The sequence below is a fragment of the Leguminivora glycinivorella genome, chromosome 12 (assembly GCF_023078275.1).
Source record: "Leguminivora glycinivorella isolate SPB_JAAS2020 chromosome 12, LegGlyc_1.1, whole genome shotgun sequence".
In the NCBI taxonomy this organism is placed as follows: Eukaryota; Metazoa; Arthropoda; class Insecta; order Lepidoptera; family Tortricidae; genus Leguminivora; species Leguminivora glycinivorella.
The window spans coordinates 20486695-20509822 of record NC_062982.1 but is presented as its reverse complement, the minus strand read 5'-3'; the positions used below and the strand labels follow the sequence as shown (position 1 = coordinate 20509822).

General features: G+C 39.2%; 1 protein-coding gene across 5 annotated transcripts in view; it reads left to right on the top strand.

The window, feature by feature from the left end:
- LOC125231646 (tyrosine-protein phosphatase Lar) overlaps positions 1–15843 on the top strand; it is a 771198-nt gene extending 755355 nt beyond the window's left edge. For 3 of the 5 annotated variants that reach the window (XM_048137132.1, XM_048137131.1, XM_048137130.1), the window contains 8 exons: positions 1811–2107; positions 5787–5926; positions 6116–6318; positions 6398–9527; positions 9611–9721; positions 9993–10162; positions 11373–11508; positions 11974–15843. In XM_048137132.1, the coding sequence (XP_047993089.1) occupies positions 1811–2107; positions 5787–5926; positions 6116–6318; positions 6398–9527; positions 9611–9721; positions 9993–10162; positions 11373–11508; positions 11974–12042 (4256 nt within the window). In that variant the 3' untranslated portion in view covers positions 12043–15843. The remainder of the gene's footprint in view (positions 1–1810; positions 2108–5786; positions 5927–6115; positions 6319–6397; positions 9528–9610; positions 9722–9992; positions 10163–11372; positions 11509–11973) is intronic. The other 2 variants (XM_048137134.1, XM_048137133.1) reach the window with 1 other exon arrangement.
- The last annotated feature ends 7285 nt before the right edge of the window (positions 15844–23128 follow it).

Genomic DNA, 23128 nt, shown 5'->3' with positions numbered 1-23128 from the left:
GAAAGACGGACAAAGAAACAGACACACACTTTTCCATTTATAATATAAGTATAGAGTATGGATTTTAGTTCCTGTAGTGGTCCTTATCAAAATATCGCGTTAAAAGAAACAAGTGACAGTCGCACCACAAGTAGTACCTACCTACAAGTACCCTTAAGATTCTTTTGAAACATGCACAGGATAATGCTGCGCGGAAGCTTAATAAGTAACAAAAACACTACAAAGTAAGTAAAAAGCATTTATAAGCTTTTTATCAGAAATTTCAATGAAAAATATGAATTTCTATAGCAATCAACCAACAGATAAGAATAATAAATGTGCACTATGAGTCTATCAAGCGATGGAGACTTTAAAGTTCCACCGAACGGCTTCGGAATAATTCAAATTCTGTTTGCTTTTACGATAAAAATTCAATTCCACTCCGATCGCTTCCAAGATATGACTATTGGATACTAAACTCCTAACAGTTGCTGAAATTTTCTTTTTAAATTTGCAACTGACGTAGGAATTTTCTTTTTGGACGTATGCATGTTCCACGCGAACAAAGCCGTCTACCAATTGTTTTCTTTTCAACTCGCTAAGTGCGGAAACAAAATTACAACCGGCAAAGGACCTGATTAACTCGGTGAAAAAAACTCGAATAGGGAAATGGGAAAAACGCTCCCGCGATATTGCATTTGGAGATTTTAATTCGTATGTGAGGTCTCGACTGTTCCCTTGCTTTGACAGTGTGAGAGTGTGGGGTAGCAGAGAGAAACCGTTTCAAGAGTAATGAGACAGATTCAAGGAATATTTTTGATTGCACTGACTACAGAATTATTTTATATTACTTTACCAAAGTATTTTCACTGAAACGCTCCAATGGGTTATGTTATTTCAGTCAGTCACTACAAATAGAAGTAGTGGCCGACGTGATATGACAAATAGGAAAGTTTCCCGGAAAACACGATGGCAAAGGATTCAGTTTCTAGTAGAATTAACTGTTCTCGTTACTCTTCCGTTATGTTTTCTGTCTGTTACGAAGCTAAATTTTACAGGTAAATCGTAATGTAATTTCACATAACGCACCTGCCCGGCACGCCGCCAGTATTACAGCACAAGCACCAAGTTTTATCACAATATGTGTTTTGTAATTGTAAATCTGTCGAAACGGTAATGTGGCCGCACATATTCAACAGCCAGCAACCAGTCAAATAAGTGACACTTCGTACTATTGGCGATTAAATAGTCTTTTGTTTGAAACAATTGAGCATCTTTTCGTTAAAAGTATGGAACCTCAATTCTTCGCGACGAACAGTTTAATGAGACGCGAGTTACAAAAGTGTGCGCTCACCTTACCCTAGTAGTAGCTTAATGTCGTTAGTAGGTCCGAGTTTATACAGGGGTGTACACCTCAAGTTATTTTTACATTATTTTTTTATTTAAATCCCACTGCCGACGACACGAACGACATGCCGCAAGAACCATCATTAACTATGGGTGTGCCAAAGACGGGAAAACATCACTAACATGGAAACATCATGGGAACTCATGTTTTCGTGTCGTAAGCCACAACATAATAAGCACAATTTTCTTCCAACAGGAGAAAGTATGACGGATGTCACATAGAGATGTATGGGCGAGCGGATCACACACACCACACTAACAAAAAATGTGCATGCTCGATTTATTTTAACGACTTACCGTCGTCTTTCATTTTTTTGGGCACCGTTTTGTTTCAATCGCATTCAGTGATTGCATCGGTTAGGGCGGTTAACCGGGCCGGGCCCGTTTGAGTTGCAGGTTGTTTTATTGTTGAGCGACATTTTAGTTCCCGGAGCGCCGCCAATGAATGTGACTGCGGTGGCGGTGTCGCCGACCGCGATTCGGGTGTCGTGGCAGCCGCCGCCGGCGGAGCGAGCGAACGGTCGGATCGCTTATTACAAGCTGCTGTGCGTGGAGAGCGGTCGGGGGGATTCGGAGGCGACCGTCGTGAAGCTTAACCAGACGTCGTTCGAGCTAGATGAGCTCCGCCGCTGGACCGAGTACCGGATCTGGGTGCTGGCCGGTACCAGCGTCGGCGACGGGCCCGCCTCCTACCCCGTCACTGTGCGCACGCATGAAGACGGTACGTGTCTGCATTTTATGGATCTCTATTTTATTTTTGGTTAACGTACGGCTGAAATAAACTTCCGTTTTGAAATTCTCCAAATTACAAATCTAAAGTAAGAGCATTAAGTAGGTACATTGTAATTACTAAGCCTCTCAAATTAAGGCAAGAATATTCTATTGCTTGTAATCATTGTATCATATTTGATAAAAATGACTTTAAATAGTCTCACAGACTCAAGCATCTACATTTTGAGTAACATATCTAGTTCATTACACGTTTTATGAAAGGGAACGGTAGCAAATTTCAGAAGCTGGAAGTTTATCTCCGCCGGTTGAAAGGATCACTCAATTTAATGAGCACTTGACGATATTCTAAAGCCAGGCTTTGAAGTAAAATATTTGAAAAAATCGAGACATTATCAGTGAAGGTTTTTAATGGGAGAGATAGTTATAATTATTAAGATAAATGTAAAATAATATTTTCTATTGTTACCACACATGTTTTTAAACGTCCACACAAGAAAAATTCGTTGAATTGAAAGATCCTCTAGTACCCAAAGGCGAATATGATAATAATTTTACTTGACAGTTATTCGCATTTGGTTATGCTGTATCAGGAATGCAACAATTTGGAATTATTTACAATTTCTTTTTCATTGAAATATTTTTTTACATTTATGTAGGTTTTTATACCGCTTTTCCTGGTATTGCATATTTTTTCTATTAATTTTAACTAAGCTCAAAAGTTTAACTATAATCATCTAATGAATAATATCAGAGTAATTAACATTGGCATTTTCTGGTTCTAAATTGGGAGATTTGGTATGTGGGTCGACTTGAACAAACCATTCATAAGTTATTATTAGATTAAATGCCTATAATTAACCAATTCACGGATCTTATGAATGGTTTTGGTTTTGACTTGTTTGAATGTAACAGATTGAATGGAATCAATAAATACGACACTTCACAAAGTGGCTTCACTAATAATAATACAGATTCCATTTAAATAATTAACGTGTATAGATTCCATTTAAGCTGTTTATTGGTTTATGAAAATGTTTACATATTGACTAACATTGGTGGTGGGCAACTTGAATGAAAATTCATTAACAATTCTGTTCAGAACAATTTCATTATCACTTCAAATTCCTAAGCGCTAATACTATCAAAATTACTAATGTCATTTTTTCTTTTGTTCCTTTTTTGAGAGCACATAGCAGGAATCTAAACAAGGAGGTTTATTCTCGTAACAACGTTTTACTATGCTTGCCGATAAATCCATGTATATTTATCATGTCACAGACGACCATGTTATTTCACTGCATTCTAGCCGCTGTAACTAGCGGCGTAGAGTCGATATTTCCACTCACTGTCACATGTAATGATTTCTTTTGCCGCGTTGATTCTCGATGCATAAGATGGCACTCACTGAAATGCAAAGTTTATACAGCACCTGGTATATTCGACGGCACTATTATACTATTGATTTTGGCGCACACTTATTGTTGAGTATTTAGCGATGGACACAATTTTGCATGCTTTATTTACCCACACAGCACCGTTTTCGTTCAGTTTATTTCACTGGGCACCAGATAGGTACGTCTTGCCGCGCGCAATCTATTGTTTTATTTATGATTGCGTGGGGTACAGACTGCACTTTTAGGAAGCACTCAGCACTTAGCGACGACACAAGGTGAGAGAACGAGTGCGTGACACACAAGAGCGCATTGGGCGCGCGAGCGGCGGCGCGCCCGGCGCGGCGGTGCAGCGCAGGCGCAGCCCCCGCGCCGCGTGCGCGCCGCCGCGCGCCCATACGCACACGCACCGGCCCGAGCGCCGCATTTGAATACCAATACCGTCCCACACCACACGCGCGCATGTTCAACTCACAACTTCTCTACTCACTCTACTCTATACTATCTACTATTAGCGGAACGGCCGAAGCGACTCCCGTCCCGAGGATCCGAACTAAATTTCACTTTATATTTCCCATTGGCTGCACTAGCGGTATCCGAAGGATAGATCCGAGCCGCGCTCTTCGCCTGTACTCGACTGCTCAGCTCAGTTACTAGACTTCGCACACTTTCTTGTCTTTCTCTGTCTCTATCTATCTAACTCGCTCTCAGGCTACGACTTCTTGCAAGTAGCGATTTCTGTCTCTTCCTTCCTTCTTCTGTATTATCTATCAGACTTTCTGTCGTGCATGCACACTAGATATTGTGACATACAATACTATGCCTAAAGTACGCTATCGCCGTTACTACGAGCCGGTCCAAAGAACGCTGCGAGACATTTCGGCGACGATCGCTCCAGCCTCTGACCCTTTACTGAACATTGTGAGGAGCACGCCGAGACATGACACTCTGACACTGCCACAAACATCACAGAAGACCAACACAAGGACGAGGCACCACACACAGAGAGATGGCGCGCACCGCCACCACACACGACCACCGCCGCCGTCGCGTTAATCAATACATGTGCGTGTGAGTGACTTCTCAGCGCCGAGGGACTAAATTAAATTCAACTGCAGAGCCTTTTTCTATTCGAACAACTCCCCCGGGAGGACGGAGCCGTACAATCGTGTGAAAAAATGAAAATACTTACCCGCATAATTCACTTACACACACAAAGAATATTCATAGCGACAAGAAAATGTTTCGCGTATTTCCAAAGACATTTTTGCTCCACGCGAGAAATGAATTCCCTCTCGCATTTGTTCGACGTAGCAGTGAACAGAAAAAGGCAATGCACGCGAACTAGACTGACGCCGGTGTCCCAAGCGGCTTAACCCGAATGCGCCTCCTAAAGAGCTCAAAATACACAAGGAAATAAGAGCGCCCCCTATTTCGCCGACAAGCGTTCTACTCGTAATCTCTCACTTAGTAGTTCCGTTCGCCCTGCAATGTTCGCACAATTTGTCTTAAATGTATTTGAATGCGTTTTTCTCTTTTTTCTCTCGTCACTGACTTTGTATGGGCCGCTGGTAACCCGTACAGCCGTAAGGAGTGAGTACACTTTACTATAGTGCTTGTTTAGCTGTGCGTTTGTGCTTGTGCCTAAGCTTTATGTAGATCGATCTTCCTAGCGTGTAACCTAACCGACTCTTCTACGCAGACTGCAAGTGGTAACGTTTGAGAGACGCATGTCTTGACTATGTGGGTTTGAAGACTTGGCGTGTCCCCTTGTAACTTGCAACCGATGCCCCCAAGTCTGACGCCCCCAAGCATGTATCCCTTGCAGTGTGTGAATTTTGAAAAACAAATGCTGCTTTTGGAAAAACTATAGATGAAAACTTACTAAATGTTTACTCTTTGTGAACTGCTTGACAATTTTAGTTGTTCTTAACGATGTGGATTGGAAGGTAATGGTTTTTAATTGGTTATGGTGATGTAAAAGGGCGTAAATGATATATAAGTGTGTGTTGGTATTCAAATGCCCGATCGAGATGCTGAAAGGCTCGTGTAGACACTTGCCTGGGCCGAAGTACTCTATCAGCATTGCGACGGCGACTACCGACCGCACTCACTGCGTTAATTTCCGATGCAGTCGTTGCTTGATCCAATTTAGGCCCTTAAGAGTTGAAGCTTTAGGTAGTTATCTAGCACGCTCCCGTAGATGCTGATAGGGCATTAGGTCCGTATTAGAGGAGTGCTGGGACGGTTATGAGACATTCTGTTGTGTGGTCACAGTGCCGGGGGAGCCTCAGGACGTGAAGGTGACGGCCATCAACTCCACGTCGCTGCACGTCACCTGGAAGCCGCCCACTGAGAAGGAGAAGAACGGCATCATAAGGGGCTACCATGTGCATGTGCAAGAAGTTCGAGAAGAGGTTAAAATATTTTTAGCTACTTTTCAAAAAGATCAACTATTTATGTTGATAAATAGTGACATGTACCATTCATTCTTTGGTGGTTAAATTTTGAAACACGTAACATCTGAAGATTTTAAGATGTTCATACGTTAAATCTCGTCTTAGAATAATGAACGAACACAATCTAACCAACAATTTCCCCCACAGGGCAAGGGCCTCCTCAACGACCCTATGCGTTTCAACGTAATGGACGACACGACACTAGAACTGAACATATCAGGGCTGCAGCCCGACTCCCGGTACAACGTGCAAGTTGCCGCGCTCACCCGCAAGGGGGATGGAGACAGGAGTGCCCCTGTATCGGTGAAGACGCCCGGCGGGGTGCCGAACAGACCACAGGTCAACCTCAAGTAAGTGACGACACAACAGCCTCAGGACTTTTGCCAACCCTGAATCTATTTTTTAACTAATTTGCCCTCTCTGTTTCAGGGTCTTGGAACGAGAACCAATCGTATCGATTGAACTGGAGTGGACTAAACCAACGCACACCTATGGAGACTTACTAGGTTATCGACTGAGATACGGCATAAAGGATCAAAATTTGGAAGAAGAGAATTTTGCCACCAAAGTTACTTCTCATAAAATTACAGACTTAGAAAGAGGCGTCCAATATGAATTTAGGATAGCTGGACGCAACCATATCGGTATAGGACAGGAAACTATTAAGTATTGGCTCACGCCTGAAGGTGTGCCTAAGGGCCCTCCGGCAAACGTTACATATCATTTCCAAACACCAGATGTCATCTGTGTCACTTGGGACCCACCCACTCGTGCCGATCGAAGCGGTCAGATAAAGAAGTATGACGTTGAGTTCTTGAAGAAAGGTGATCAGTCGTCTCTTATAGAAAGGACTACGACAGCGAATAAGACTGTATTTACCGGATTAGAAGAAGATGCTCATTACACGTTCAAGGTTCGCGCTTATACAGATCAAGGACCAGGACCATACAGCAAGGAGATCACGGCGCATACTGAACGGGACATCGGCAGAGCACCAATGTCGGTCAAAGCTGTCGCCACATCTGAGTCAGACGTGGAGGTGTGGTGGGAACCCGTGCCTTCGAGAAGAAAGATATTAGGATACGTTATATTCTACACTATGACGCCAGTCGACGACTTGGACGAGTGGCAGCAAAAGACAGTTCATGTGACGCATTCCGCTGATTTGGAAAATTTGGAAAAATTCGCAGAATACGCTATCGCTGTAGCTGCGAAAACAGCGGACGGTCTAGGAAGGTTATCGGAAAAGGTTACAGTTAAAGTGAAACCGGAAGAAGTGCCTTTATACTTGAGAGCCCAAGACGTGTCCACGCATTCAATGACGCTATCCTGGGCTCCACCGTTACGCTTAAATCCTGTTAACTATAAGATTTCATACAACGCGATCAAAGAATTCGTTGACTCATTAGGGATGACTCAAACGCAAGAAATACCTCGAAGAGATATCATCGTCAAACACGATAGAACATCATATTCCATTAACGATTTGTCACCCTTCACAACATATAGTGTTAATGTTAGTGCCATACCCAACGACGACTCCTATAGGCCTCCTACAAAAATTACTGTCACTACCCAAATGGCAGCACCGAAGCCTATGGTGAAACCTGATTTTTACGGCGTTGTTGAAAATGAAGTGCTAGTTATTCTACCTCAAGCTTCCGAAGAGTACGGCCCTATTTCGCATTATTATCTAGTTGTAGTGCCCGATGATAAGGCCCATAATCATAAGAATCCAGATCAGTTCCTAACGGACGAGTTAATAAAAAATAACGCTCGTACCGACGACGAAAATGCTCCTTATATAGCTGCCAAATTCTTACAAAGAAATATTTTATACACTTTCCACCTGGGAAATGATGAAAATTATGAAGGTTTCTTGAACAGAAAATTAAATCCAACTAAGAAATATCGCGTTTTCGTGAGGGCTGTTGTTGACACGCCTCAGAAACACTTGTACACTTCGAGTCCGTTCTCAGAATACTTATCTCTCGACATGCGTGAAGCTCCACCCGGTGAAGAGCCAAGCAGGCCGGGCCCTGACAAAGATATTAATGGAGATCCAGAAATAAGAATTGAGGAGAACAGAAAAGAAGCGGGCATGTTTTGGATAATCGGTCCTATCATTGCAGCATTGAGTCTGTCTCTCTGCTTAGTAATGTTATTTTTTGTGAAGAAGCGACGACAACCATGCAAAACGCCAGATCAGGCTGCGGTCACGCGGCCTCTTATGGCTGCAGATGTTGGCTTCGGAGCACCGTCCGATCCCGTCGAAATGCGAAGACTTAACTTCCAAACCCCTGCTATGATTTCTCATCCACCTATACCCATCTCAGAACTGGCTGAACATATCGATAGACTCAAATCTAATGATAATCTCAAATTCTCGCAAGAATATGAAAGTATCGAACCTGGTCAACAGTTCACATGGGACCATTCCAACATGGATGTAAACAAACCTAAGAATCGATATGCAAATGTGATCGCGTACGACCACAGCCGCGTCATCCTACAGCCAATAGACGGAATACTTGGAAGCGACTATATCAATGCTAACTACTGCGATGGCTACCGCAAGCATAATGCCTACGTTGCTACTCAAGGACCTCTGCAAGAAACATTTGCAGATTTCTGGCGCATGTGTTGGGAACTGCGAACGTCCACGATAGTTATGATGACCAAACTTGAGGAGCGCACGAGGATCAAATGCGATCAGTACTGGCCGAGCCGCGGCAGCGAAACGTATGGCATGATGACCGTAACCATCGCGGAAGTTCAGGAACTCGCCACTTACTGCATTCGAACTTTCCAAGTAACCAGGAACGGAGGTGCTGAGCGGAGGGAGATCAAACAGTTGCAGTTCACAGCTTGGCCTGACCACGGTGTGCCAGATCATCCGGCTCCCTTCCTACAGTTTTTGCGACGTGTGCGAGCTCTGAATTTGCCCGATGCCGGCCCGTTAGTTGTTCATTGTTCCGCTGGTGTCGGCAGAACTGGCTGCTTCATCGTCATTGACTCCATGCTAGAGAGAGCACGGCACGAGCGCACTGTAGACATCTACGGTCACGTCACTTGCTTGCGAGCTCAGCGTAACTACATGGTCCAAACCGAAGACCAGTACATCTTCATCCACGACGCTTTAGTCGAGGCTGTCGTCTGTGGTGACACCGAAGTGCCGGCTCGCAATTTACACGGGCATATCCAGAAACTTATGCGTATTGACACTATTGAGAATATCACGGGAATGGAATTGGAATTTAAGAAGCTCGCCAACATGAAAGCGGACTCTACTCGCTTCGTCTCTGCCAGCTTGCCTTGTAATAAGCACAAAAACAGACTGGTTCATATCTTGCCATTTGAGTCTACTCGGGTCTGCCTGACGCCAAGGGATGGATCTGATTATATCAACGCTTCATTCGTCGATGGGTATCGGTACAGAGCGGCTTATATCGCCACGCAGGGTCCTCTGCCTGATACCACTGACGATTTCTGGCGTATGCTTTGGGAACACAACTCTACCATAGTCGTGATGTTAACGAAACTCAAGGAAATGGGCAGGGTGAGTTTGCATTAACTAAGAGTACATTTATGATTGTCCTTTGTATTTCTGTATTCTTTACTAATACTGATAATTTATTACAGGAAAAATGCCATCAGTACTGGCCATCGGACCGCTCTGTGCGCTATCAATGCTTCGTAGTGGATCCTATTGCTGAATATAATATGCCTCAGTATATCTTGAGGGAATTCAAGGTAAAACTCTTAATTGTACGTATGTAAACTTACTTTCCCGGATTTGATCCAAATACTTATGTTGTTTTGTGAACATAAATGCACACATTCATTCTATATGACTAGTTTACAAACTAAGGCCTGCGAAACATGTCTTTAGTCCTTAATTGGAACTCGAAAAGACTTTGACAGAGCCAAATAGAAGATTCAGTCGTGGCTCAAAAATTAGTTCTGGCCAATATTCGCATGTGGTAAACTCTGACCTCTATTTAACCTCTGAATACCTCATTAGGTAACGGATGCCCGTGATGGAGCGTCCAGAACGGTCCGTCAGTTCCAGTTCACCGACTGGCCTGAGCAAGGAGTCCCGAAGAGCGGAGAAGGCTTCATTGACTTCCTGGGACAAGTGCACAAGACCAAGGAGCAGTTTGGACAGGATGGACCTATCACAGTACATTGCAGGTACGTTTAAAGATTTAACGGGAATATTTATGTCTTTAATGTTACCTTGCATTAGTCTGGACTGGTTTATCAATGTCTTATTTTGTTTAAATCTATATTGTTGAATGTTCTTTGTCTTTTTAATTCTATCTCACACTTTCGATGGGACGTCATCCATGAGACTACAGGGTGGCTAGCCGAATGGCACAATCGCTCACGAAACGCTCACGAAACGAAGCGCTAGTAGATATCTATCTCTATCGCGCTTGCATATTGCCGCGACAGAGCCAGCGGCGTATCGCTTTCGTTTGGCGTCGGAGAAATGCCATTCGGCTACGGGGCCAGGTCCAATAGAGTTATCAGTTAGTGGATGGATTAGATGGGTTACATCCGTGTGGTTTTCGATGCATTTTTAACCGCCGCCTCAAATCTCTCAAAAGAAGGTGGTTCTCTATTCGTCTGTATTTTTTTTTTATGTTTGTTCCTCGATATCTCCGTCGTTACTGGACCGATTAAAAAAAATTTTTTTTTGATTGAATGTATATGCATACAGATTGGTTCCATTTTTCTCAGAACTCAGTTCTGATGATGGGATCCTGGAGAAATCGAGGGAACTCCTCAAATCTGAAAGGCATACATATGGCGATTTTTGTGTTTTTAAAGGAACAGCATGCATTTACGTCCGGAACAGTGACATTTGGTGCAGTGGAACTGCTGATGATGGTCAGAACGGAACTCCTCAAATCTGAACGGCACGCTTATAGTGACTTTGGTATTTTTATAAGAACAGCATGCACTTACGTTCAGAATAGTGACATTTGGTGCAGTGGAACTCCTGATGATGATCAAAACGGAACTCCTCAAATCTGAACGGCTCGCTTATAGTGACTTTGGTATTTTTATAAGAACAGCATGCATTTAAGTTCAGAACAGTAACATTTATTTAGTTATATTTGTCAAGCATATTGTCAAGCTTCGATTTCTTATAATCGGATTCATGAGGAATTGAGGAAACTCCTCAAACCTTAACGGTATACGTATATTGATTTTTGTTGCCATCAAATAATTAAAGCATTAAAAGCAGTTTAAAAAAAACCTACAAATTTCTACATAATCCAACATTCGCAAGTAGCTTTCACCAGAACTCCAAAGGCGGCGGTTTTTTTTTCTTAAAAATTATTGTACATAGGCATCTAATGCGGCAGGGTTCTTACTATTTGTTTTTGTACAGCGCGGGCGTCGGCCGCACTGGCGTATTCATCACCCTGTCGACGGTGCTGGAGCGTATGCAGTACGAGGGTGTGGTTGACGTGTTCCAGACCGTTCGTACGCTGCGCACTCAGCGCCCTGCCATGGTGCAGACTGAGGTAAGGACCAAAACTTGACCATTGTATCGCAAGTATCAACAGTACCGGTAAGTTCTTCACATTAGACTGAATCTTGACGATTACAGTTCGGGTGTCGGACGCACCAGCGTGTTCATGCGTGCTCAACATAAATTTTCATAAGAATATTGTATGTTCGTGGAAATTTTCGTAAATTTTACTAGGAAAAATTGGGATCACATAATTATGTAGAACATGTAATTATGTGACATGATTATGTTGTGTTGCGCTCTGCAAACCTAGTAGAACATGTAATTATGTGACATGATTATGTTGTATTGCGCTCTGCAAACCTACCAAGTCTACCAACTGTGTCCAAATATGAAAATATTTATCAGTTCCCACGAAATATAAAATAAGCTCATATGTTTTTCTTCCATGTTCGTAACCGGTTTGTGAAAATCCGGTTTCCCAATAAAATAAGTTACAACCAAATTTTATTTCCAGGACCAGTACGAGTTCTGCTACCGCGCCGCGCTCGAATACCTCGGGTCATTCGACCACTACGCCAACTGACGGTCGCCCAACGTACTCGTCTAGTCGAACGCACGCTTAGCACTACGAATGTACTTAAAATAACGCATTTACTCTCAAAATACTGGTTGGACAGGCGAGCGAGTCGGAACTTTTAATGCGGCCAGCCACTTTGTTAACTGACAGTTTTAGTAGACAATAAAAAAGTCCATTTATAATTCCATAGGTTGATTTGACAGTAACTTTGCCCCGAAATTGTACATTTATTTTCGATGCCTCCTTGGTCACTTATAGACGTCGTTCAAGTTTCCAAATCATCCGCGATCCACCAGAATTAACTTTCCGAACGTGAATTTATTATTACACTTTCGGTAACTTTTATTGACATGTATTGTCAAAGTTGAGTAACATGTTCGCAAAAGTTAGTTCTGACTCGCGCGCCCTGTCAACTATGACGTAGTGATGTTCGACCTACCATAATATTGTTAATTCAATGTTGTAGCAAACCATTATGAGAGGTTAACATGTATGAGTGCCTAGGAACGCTACTTATGACGTATTATATAACGAATGTGACCACTATAAACATGATTGTGAGTCGGAAGGGTAATAACTATTAATACTTATCCCGTATCTCCTTATGATATTATACGATGCTGTTCATGCTATTTTTGTCTTTGAATAGGAACAGTTAATGTTAAATTCCATATAAAACGGTTGAAGTATAGATGCATTTAAAATATTACAGATCAAAGGACGGTATTTAAAAGTCAGTGTAACATTATGCCAAAAGTATAATTTGCTAATAAAGTAATTAGTAAATGAAAACAGTGCGCTTAGAGACTGCGATCTTTGCCGGGACGCTTTTTTACACTTTTTAAAGAAGCCTTGGATTAAATGGGGACTTAATGAAAATTAGACGTCCGACGCCATTTTAATTCTTTTCATCGTACTGAGCGTCCTCGCAACAGAGAGCTAGATGACTTTACGCGACATAATAATAATCTCTGGTCGTCACATATACTACATAATATTGTAAAATGTATAAATAGTTATTGCAGCTGTAATTTAGAAGTTTATTTTTCATATCGTGTGTTAAATATGTTAAGTAGTGTAAAGACGGTAACACGTTTCATTATTGCAATACACGTTAATCTTTAGACGAATCGGCTGTGTCGTGTGAAATGAACTTTGTGTCGGTCCCGTGTGTAGACATTATTTTGTGTACATAGTTGTATGTGATGTCATTTTGTTATTTTTTTGTACACCCAATTTTATGACAGCCAGTAATATTCGTATTTTAATTTAATTAAGGGTCCGCAATAGGTAAACTTGGATGTGTCAATTTAATATTGAAATGGGAGTTTGGACGTAAATGTATATGAGTTAAAGTAGGATTTAGTGTACTTATTATTGGAAGAGTTTGAAAATAATTATTAAAATATAGCAATGAAAGTTACCCATTGTGACCCCTTAATTGTAACGCAAGCTAAGTAACTATGGTAGTTATGTTTTTTTTTCTTTAGCTCAGACTTTACACTTGATTTTTCAGACGTAGATATTTCTTTTAATACTTATACTTATGTAGTTTTTATCACTGCTTGCTTCTAGATGAACGTGATTCGATGACATATCTATATTTAGGTAGAAAAAATGTTTTGTCGGTGTGGTAATGTTTTTATGTGAATATGAGGGTAGTTTAAAATTTATTTGCATAATTTTGGGCGTGATGCGAAACTACAGTGCGGATGAAATATTGAAAATAAAATAAGATAAAAATAATGAACGTGTGACTCGGTTTAATCAAACTCGAGGTGAATTTATGAATATTTTCTTTGTTTAAGTAATTACTTTTAAAATAATACTGAATGAACTTTTCAGTGACTAAGGACTTAACTGAAGGTTCCAATGCCTCTATAACCCTACTTTAAGCTATCTCTAAGTGTAGTACGTTGTTTAATCTTTTACAGTAATCCCTTGCCTAGTATCGTGTAAGATTTTTAGGTTTTTCACTAATTTTATACAATATACCTACTTATACCTATCGATGTACGTATAAGTTAGTGTTAAAGTTGAGCTTCTAACTTAGTGAATACGGCGCGTATGAGAATCGAACTCGATAGAGAAGCGAATTCCAGTGATTTCCGTATATATCAGCCGTTGAAACTACTCAAGTCTACTAGACAACTGCTTAAATGCTTCTGTAGTATCACAAATCTTCGGGGATAGTGTAATACCACGTACAGATGTCGTGTCTAATTGTTTTCTATATTCTCGGAAACGTTCGTATTTATCGTGCTAGTTCAGTTAACGTTAGTACTTCTACTGAGACTGACTGAAATAGCATGACACGTTCGTAAGTTTCCGTGAAAATGAGAAGAAAGAACATTTTACATTACATCTATTAGTAACATTATGTAGATAAGGTGCCAATTCTATAGACTATGTTTGAAATTGAAACCTTATTTATTTGTTGTAGATACTTGCGAGCTGTTGCGCTGTCTCCGACGAACTGCATTTTCAGTTGTTTAGTTACCTTGGTAGAAAGGCGGTCGTTCATGTAACTGCCAATCGTTTGTCTTAGCTATTAAACAACCAATGAAATACGAAACGTACGTAGATTTAATGAGATAATTGTTAAATTGAGGTTATAGCGAAATTTTAATACTCGTTAATGAATTGAGGACCGAGGCATTGCTTTACAAATTCGATAATGCCACCTGAATGAGGAGGCTTTAATTTCATTTTGCGTTTTATCATATTATTGGCGAAGTATTTCACGGCCATTCCAATTTTTAATTTGATTTTACTATAAATACATTGAATGAAATGGCATATAAAGTGAAAATGTATTGTCGCCCATTCTAATTTGATATAATGTTTTGTTCAGTTTTTATTTTACATAATCTTTTACGTTTATTAGAAGTATTTAGGTAGCATTTATTTTATGGCGTCCATTCCGTGTTTTAATTACTGTAGCCCTCCACGATCCATCTTGCAGTCCGTCCGAAGAGGCAGTTATTACATTCGGCCGAAACGAGTGTTTCATACTTCCGCTTCTCCGTCTTTTTCGGATGAACGGCGAAATAGATAATAGCTATTCGAAAATAAGGCAGCTTTTACTTTACTCCTTGCCATAATAACAGATTACTGGAAGGTTTCTAACGCACATTAACGATCTCTTGTATAATGTCCGTAAGCTTAGGTAACCAAATATTGTTAATAATTTTCTTAGCCTAACGTGATTGTTGTTTCAAACCAATACGGTGCTGGATTTGTTTTGTATAGATCATCCAATTCATAAACTAATAACTTCATTTTGTATTTCCATTCATTTAGTTTGTGTATAACGTAAAAGACTGATATATTTTCGATGTGTTCTTATTAGAAATTGTTTGTGTATGTTTTATTTCCGTATCAATTGTAATTTTAGATTTAACATTTGTGTATAATGCCCAAGGTTGCTTAAATTCCTAGTATAATTTGTACAAACTTGCATTTGTTTATGAAAGTTCCACTGTGAATATCTATAGATCTATCTGTAGACTTTTTCTATACTCATTCCGTATAAAATTGAACGCATCGCATGCTACTTTTCGTGCTTTGAAAAGGCACAATGTCTATAGCCTTTGCTTTAAAAAAATACTTTTTAGTGCAATTAAAATGGCGCCCGCAATATTGCAAATGGCGTCCGTGTTATTGCAAATGGCGGCTAATGTAAATGTAGCAGTAAGTTTGTAGGCGATGTTTATTTTGTAAAAATTCCCGCGCTGCGTCTCGGGGCACAGTGGATTCGCAAATTATACATATGTATATGAACAAATAAATTATGTGAGACCATAACGATGGTTATTTCATTTTACGCTATGTAGATACCCTATAGAACGTTTATTTAAATGTTATTCTTAAAAGTTTTAAAAGGTCTCAGTTTCTACATTTTATAACTTTTAAAATGTTCCCTGACGAATCATGGGTAAGTTTAGATTAGCAAACAAATGAAGTATATGAGTAAACATGATGTTCGAACTCAAATATTCTTGACCGTTCTTCAAGTATTCAATTTCCGATGAAATTAATAATATCGAATGTTTCTAGCGTTCTAAAAACTTGTAAAACCCAATCGGTCAATAATCAACAAACTAAAACAATACATATAGGAACACGCCGTATATTTGTTATATCAAATTTATCCTAAATTTGTGAAATAGCCTGAAGCGGCCCAATGTGCAACGGGCATTTCAACATTCCCAACGGAGTGGCGCAGTCGGTTGGATGGAATATGAAACACTAAGTTAATATGTGAGTGTGTTTAGTAAAACGTCCCACTTTGTCGGTTACCATTAAGGTGAGATTTACTTGTATCCTTATATGAATAAACTGACCAAGCGGCTTTATAGCAATCGACAAAGTGGGACGTTTTCCCTTGCACACTCACATATATTAAGCGAACACAATAGGCCTTCCTGAGAAACAAATGTATGATGTTTGCTTATGCATTATATTAGCACAGTATAATAAAGAGTACTATCCTACAGTATGGCCACTCCCGCTCCCCGCTGAAAGTGCCGCCCACCCCCTCTCGGTTACCTCACAGTTACCGCCTGTCAAAAATGCGAACAATCGACCTGTCATATTTCACTCATACAAGCTTAGTACGCGTTCACCTACACGAGCTTAGACTGTGTGCTAGGAACGCACCTCTTTCATATATTTGATGGCCAGTGTCCGAGGTGTGGTATTAGTACCAAATAGAAATAGTTATTTGTTATAGTGAAAAGTTGGGAAATTAGCACCGGAAGGCGAGAAATTAAAACAGGACAGAGTGTTTCAAATCGACATGTGTGGCCTTTTTTTAAACATGTGACTTAAGCACGGAAAGTAGTACCATAATTTTGTTATTTTACATCACATTATTTTCGATTTCATAAAAAAAAATGCCTTACGATACCTCCAATATACATGAATAAACGATCCAATGTCGTCTCAAATAGGGGTACATAACATAGCACACGAACTAATAATTACGTGGTTAGATCCGCATTAACGGCCAGATTCGAACTTCAAATTACATCAAAAGTTAGCTTTAAATACGATGTAGATCGGATCCATGTCTAAATCTTAGAACAAATTAATTTATTCTCATAGAAAAAAATGTAATTTTCACCACACCAACCGGTAAAGTCCTACTTTGCTATTCGAAAACAGATAACAAAATTGAATTTTATCCACAAGAGTGGAAAGTAATTTCTACAAATTTTAACTTGATATCTTGAGCTGGCTGGTAAAAATTACCTGTACATGATGTTTTTAAATCATAAATATTGAATAAATCGATTGATTTGTTTTAGTTTGATGTTTCATAGTCTGTATTTTGTTCGTGGTGTGGTGAAAAATTTTGTGTTTAAAAAATACAATAGTAATTTGTTTTACAAGGGGGCAAAGTTTGTTTAACCTTCGTGCCTTGAAACCCTCACAACGCTCAAGATTCCACTTTTTGGAATCTTTTGCTAGCTCGGGTTTCAATTTTGGCACGTGCGCTTAAACAACAATACCCCTTGTAAAACAAATAACTATTGTATTTTTAGTAGACACACAACTATTTTAACTATAAACTGAAATCGATAATAGAGGACGCTGGTTCGAATCCAGCTTTGAACACTTGGAGGCCTTGGTCACTTTTTCTTTGTACATACATACACACATTTATTTCAGTCCATGTCTAAAGTTATGATTTTGTTTAACAACACGTCACTTTTGGCACTGATATATCCGATACAAATCGTATTTAGAGCTAATTAAAACGTATATTAAAGTTCGCATCAAACTATTTACCGTGAATACGATTAAGCTTATGCCAATAATTTGTGCCCATGTTTACGTGAAGTTCGCGATAACTACCTAACAATAATAGAACTTGTGATAGATACGACTTAGTTTATATCTAACTTAGTTACTCCGCATACGTATATTTGGTACTAACAAGATATATCCTGATTGAAGATCATTATTAACCGTGAAACTGTGAAAATCAAATATAGAATATTTGGATTCACAATGTCAATATGGCCTCTTCCATCATAGTGACTACTCCTTTCACAAGCGTATTACTTTTATTATTCGTATTTTCAACCGTAAGAATAATGACTGCTTCGGACTGGCGAAATTAAAAACGACCCTGAATTGTCGATGAAATCAAAAGGAAGTCCTAAATGAGTGGTGATAAATTAAAACGCGACCAAAGCGAGTGTTTTAAATCGACACGAGTTACGAATTTCCTTTTCGCACGTGTATTGTACGACGTTTTTCAGTACAGATGACCCTCCGAAGTTTCGACCTGACATGCTCGTATTAGTACGTAAAAAAAGCACCATTTGTACTGAAAAATAAGCATATATCGTTATCGCGGGAGCAAATATAAATTTGTTAAAGAAGTAGTAAAACAGACTGTCTATTTAGTAAAAACAGACTTTTCTGCCTACACATTATAAGCCTCCAAGAAGTTCATCATAACTAGCACGAAGTTTTTGCTGTATAAGGTTAATTAATCTTTCTTTACACTCTGTTAGTGAATAATAACCTGGAATCGACATATCAACTTAAATAAATATCCATGTTTTAATTTAATACAACTTCAATACGCAATCTTCAATAAAAAAATTAAATACAGGATTCTCTATCTAAGACCATGGTATGTTACAGCTTACTATAAATTTTGTCAGTTTCAACCTAAAATCCTTTTTGAGAGAAGTGTGTCTTTCAGAGTTAAAATGACGTTTCACAGAAGATTTTGTTTTACAAAATCTAAAATTACACTTCGAGCAAAATAGTTTTGTATCGCGAGCCTCTAACTCGGAATAATCCTGTATAAACAACCCCACAAATTCATCACATGTTATTTTCCTTCGAGGCATTTTAAAGAGCAACTTATATTTTAATTTTTTAAATTATGTTGTTACAAATACAATAATACTGTACAATAAAGTGTTTACTTACTTACAAATACAGATCAATCAAGAATGACAAATGTCTAAAGTGACTGATGAGGTTGCGTACCTAATAGATAATCTTTTTAAGTACTAATCAAGTCAAGTACGGAGGTAAGATAGCATTGATATTCAATAAAGCAATTATACATATTAAGGCCGTAGGTATAAACGTTTCTCTATACGAATGTCATTTCTGTTTTTGACTGTTTTTTATAATCTTTCAGTAATGTCAAATCGTATTTGCTCCCGCGATAACGATATATGAAAATAAGTTTAATTTTAGAATAATTTTAGATTTAATAGTTTAGTTTTATTTTAAGATAATATTATGTTCTTTAATATGCAAATGTGTACGAAAAAATATTGAAATGTAAATAATGTCACTCAAATTGAGTAGGTACGTTTTTTGCAGAAACCGTCCGTAGACAGAATATTCGCTGTGATGGTCGCATTGACTGTGACAAAAGTGAAGTTGACCCAATTTATACCTCCAATATCCTAGGAATCCGCCACCATACATGAAGCGTGGCGTAGATAAAGAGGAATAACCCTATTTTTGACCCCCGACGCAAAGACGACGTGGTGTTATAAGTTTGACGTGTCTGTCTGTCGGTCTGTCTGTCTGTCTGTCTGTGTGTGTGTCTGTATGTGGCATCGTAGCTCCCGAACGGATGAACCGATTAACATTTAGTTTTTTTTGTTTGAAAGCTGAGTTAGTCGGGAGGGTTCTTAGCCATGTTTCATGAAAATCGGTCCAACGGGGTTTTTCAAGATTTTATTAAAACATGTCCCAAATTACTTTGTACCAGTACAGATAAAATTTCACAACCTAAGAAACGTATAGGTATTTCCAAATAACCCTAACCACATAATAAGGATGCTGATACGCAATAATGTGTTATTCCACATGAGTTTTGCAATAAAATGTCAACTTTAATCGTCAAATTTTTGAGTTGACATCTTATTGCAAAATGCATGTGGGATAACACATTATTGCGTATCAATATGTACTTGATTGAGTTCGATGAATAATCAAGAACAGCTAAAGTGTGAAACAGCCTCAAGGCACACCTCGGACATGGACACTGGCGATCAAATATATGAAAGAGGCGCGTTCCTAGCACACAGTCTAAGCTCGTGTAGGTGAACGCGTACTATGCTTGTATGAGTGACATATGACAGGTCGACTGTTCGCGTTTTTGACTTGCGGTAACTGTGAGGTAACCGAGAGGGGGTGGGCGGCGATTTCAGCGGGAAGCGGGAGTGGCCATACTGTACGATAGTACTCTTTATTATACTGTGCTCAAGGCGGTCCAATATGCAAAAGGAATTTCAACATTCCCAATCGTGGCACTGGCGCAGTCGGTTGGATGGACTACGAAGTACGAAAAAAAACTGTTCCCCTAAAATAAGTAGGTCTTAAGGTAATATTTACCACAGCTTAAATTTCATAACGTAAAAAATGTATTTTCACCACACCAACTGGTAAAGGCTTACTTTGCTATTCGAAAACAGATAGCAAAATCGCATTTTATCCACAAGAGTGCAAAGTAATTTCATACAAATTTTTACTTGATGTATTTATTAATCTGGCTGGTAGAATTTACCTATAAATGATGATTTTGGATCATAAATATTGAATAGATTGATGGATTTGATTTAGTTTGATGTTTTATAGTCAGTATTTTGTTCGTGTTGGTGTGGTGAAAAAAATTGTTTTTCACTCAGTGACAAAGTTTGTTTAACATTCGTGCCTTGAAACCCTCGCAACGCTCAAGATTCCACTTTTTGAACCACTCGCTACGCTCGCGGTCCAATACTGGAATCTGACGTGTGGTAACAACCTTGCCCCCTTGTAAAACAAATACAAATAATTTATTGATAAAAACATAATTGTACAGTGATGCGTATTAAAGGCTAAGAATTGTTATACATATAAGAGATGTTTTATACAAATGCCTGAGCTAGGATAGTTCCTGTGTTTCAAGCAGAGGAAGGACTAAATTGGTGATTTATTTTTAATTATTCACTTAAATAAAACTTATAAGTAAATAAACACAAGACTTATTTTAGTAGGTTCCGAACTATTACCTACATCATCAATATTCAATAGGTAATTATTTTACGACCATAAGTAACTTTTCTGTATCATCGTACGTCATATTTTGCAGGGCTCGTCGTAGAGCACTTTTACAACAAACATAGCTAAGTGGATATAAGTCTAATTTTGCATTTAACCTGTTGTATAGAAATGGCCCCAGAAAGACGAAAAATCTAGATGAAAAAACGTATTTTCTATGTACGGTTTGAATACAAACGATATCTTTCCGCCTTTTGTTATTATAATCTGTGTTGAAGGATATTCGGCCATGCTGCTTTAATGTTACGCTTAAAATAAACAATTGACGAACAGTTAGTACTTCACATGATTGATAAAGAAGTTCTGTAGGGTATAAAAAAGGTCGGGAAGTAGCTACTTTTAGCACCGCTCGCTGGGCTTTTTTTAGGTTTAGTAGAGTGGTTTTAGGTTTAAATAACTATTTCAAACGGCATCATCGTCCTAGCATTATTCCGGCATTCGCCACGGCTCACCGGAGCCTGGGGTCCGCTTTGACAATTACGTATTAAGGTAAGTTAATTCTACATACTTACTTGATTAAGCCCTTCTTCCAATCCAATTAAATCCGTTTCCTAAACTTAATTTTAACGACATGCACCTTAAAATTAATACCCACTTTTCCCCGCAGAAAATCAAATGCAGGGAGTTTAGGCTCTCAACGGCGTAGAATTTAATTTACATATGATATGGAGGGTACGGCGAAATTAATTCTTTGACAACAATGGGGTACCGCTTTGGCTATGGATTACTTTTAATTGCCCATTTAATCTTTTACGGTCCTTTGTAACTATGTGAATACCCTTAAAACTGCCTGAAGAGTATTTAAAGGGTTGGGTAGATACAATTTCACGGGTAGCTGTATTCCGTTTGAGGAAGTAATACAGTAAGTAGGTAATAATGTGTATGGGACTGATTATATCTATAAATTACTTTTATGTTAATATTGGTGGGTAAGCAGAGTCGTACCTGTCAATTTACCTTCTAATTAAGGTTTTGCCTAATAAATAAATTGCCTTTGATGCCCAGTTTTCTTTTTGAATCCATACGGTTTCATTTAACCTTATACTTTTTTAAATCTGTATCATAAATACAACACCAGTTTTCCCGAATGAATGAAAATAAGTAATTAAATAAGAATGTCTTAAAAACGGAATTTTAAAAGCATATTTTTTTTATAAAAGCAAATGTTGTAGACACTGATGGTTGGGCCTTGGGTCCGACTATATTTTCTGAAGTTTATAACATACCTACATAATTTCGTCGCATTTACTCCAGGCCCTGTATTTCTCTTAATAACAAAGGACATTATTTTACTTTTAACACTTTCGCTACCAAGAACCCGACTGTCGGGCACACCGCTCGTAGAAGCGTAGCCGATTACACGGGTTTCCCCGTATGTAGCGAAAATGTCGTAGCGCCGCGTAGAGCCCGGTTTCGAAAGTGTTAATATTAAGACAACTGACAAATGTACAGCCAGCCATTTAATTATGAAAAAAAAAACAAAAAAAAGAAATGTCACCTTTATTTGGAACCGGAGGAGGAATATGCAATTTGCCAAGGCAAGTAATTATGGCGGGCATTCTACTTAATTCTTAAACAAGAGAGGCAAACGGTGTCACGCAGAATAAGGCTTAATTTGGCTGAAGTAATGGATATTGCCTCCATTCCGTAAAATGTAAGATAAGTGGCCATGCTAGTCATGACCGGGGAAAAAATTCTCTAAAGATGGCCAGGTACAACGCCCATTTTGTTCGGTTATTCTGCTTAAGATCTGAATAGACAAATTAGAAGTACCTACATTTATCGAGACATAGGGAGGGGTTAGATGGGGTGGGTAAAGATTGCAGGGGTTTTTCTTGCGGGATAAGATGGAAAGCCGCTTAGCCGCAAATAGTGCTTCGTTACACGGAATATATTTCATCTTACCCCTCAATAATAACCCTTCAATCTTCCCCCACCTTCTTCAATCTTCTTACTAGAGAAGAGAATACATCAGCTTTGTTCCAGTTAACCAAGGGCACGA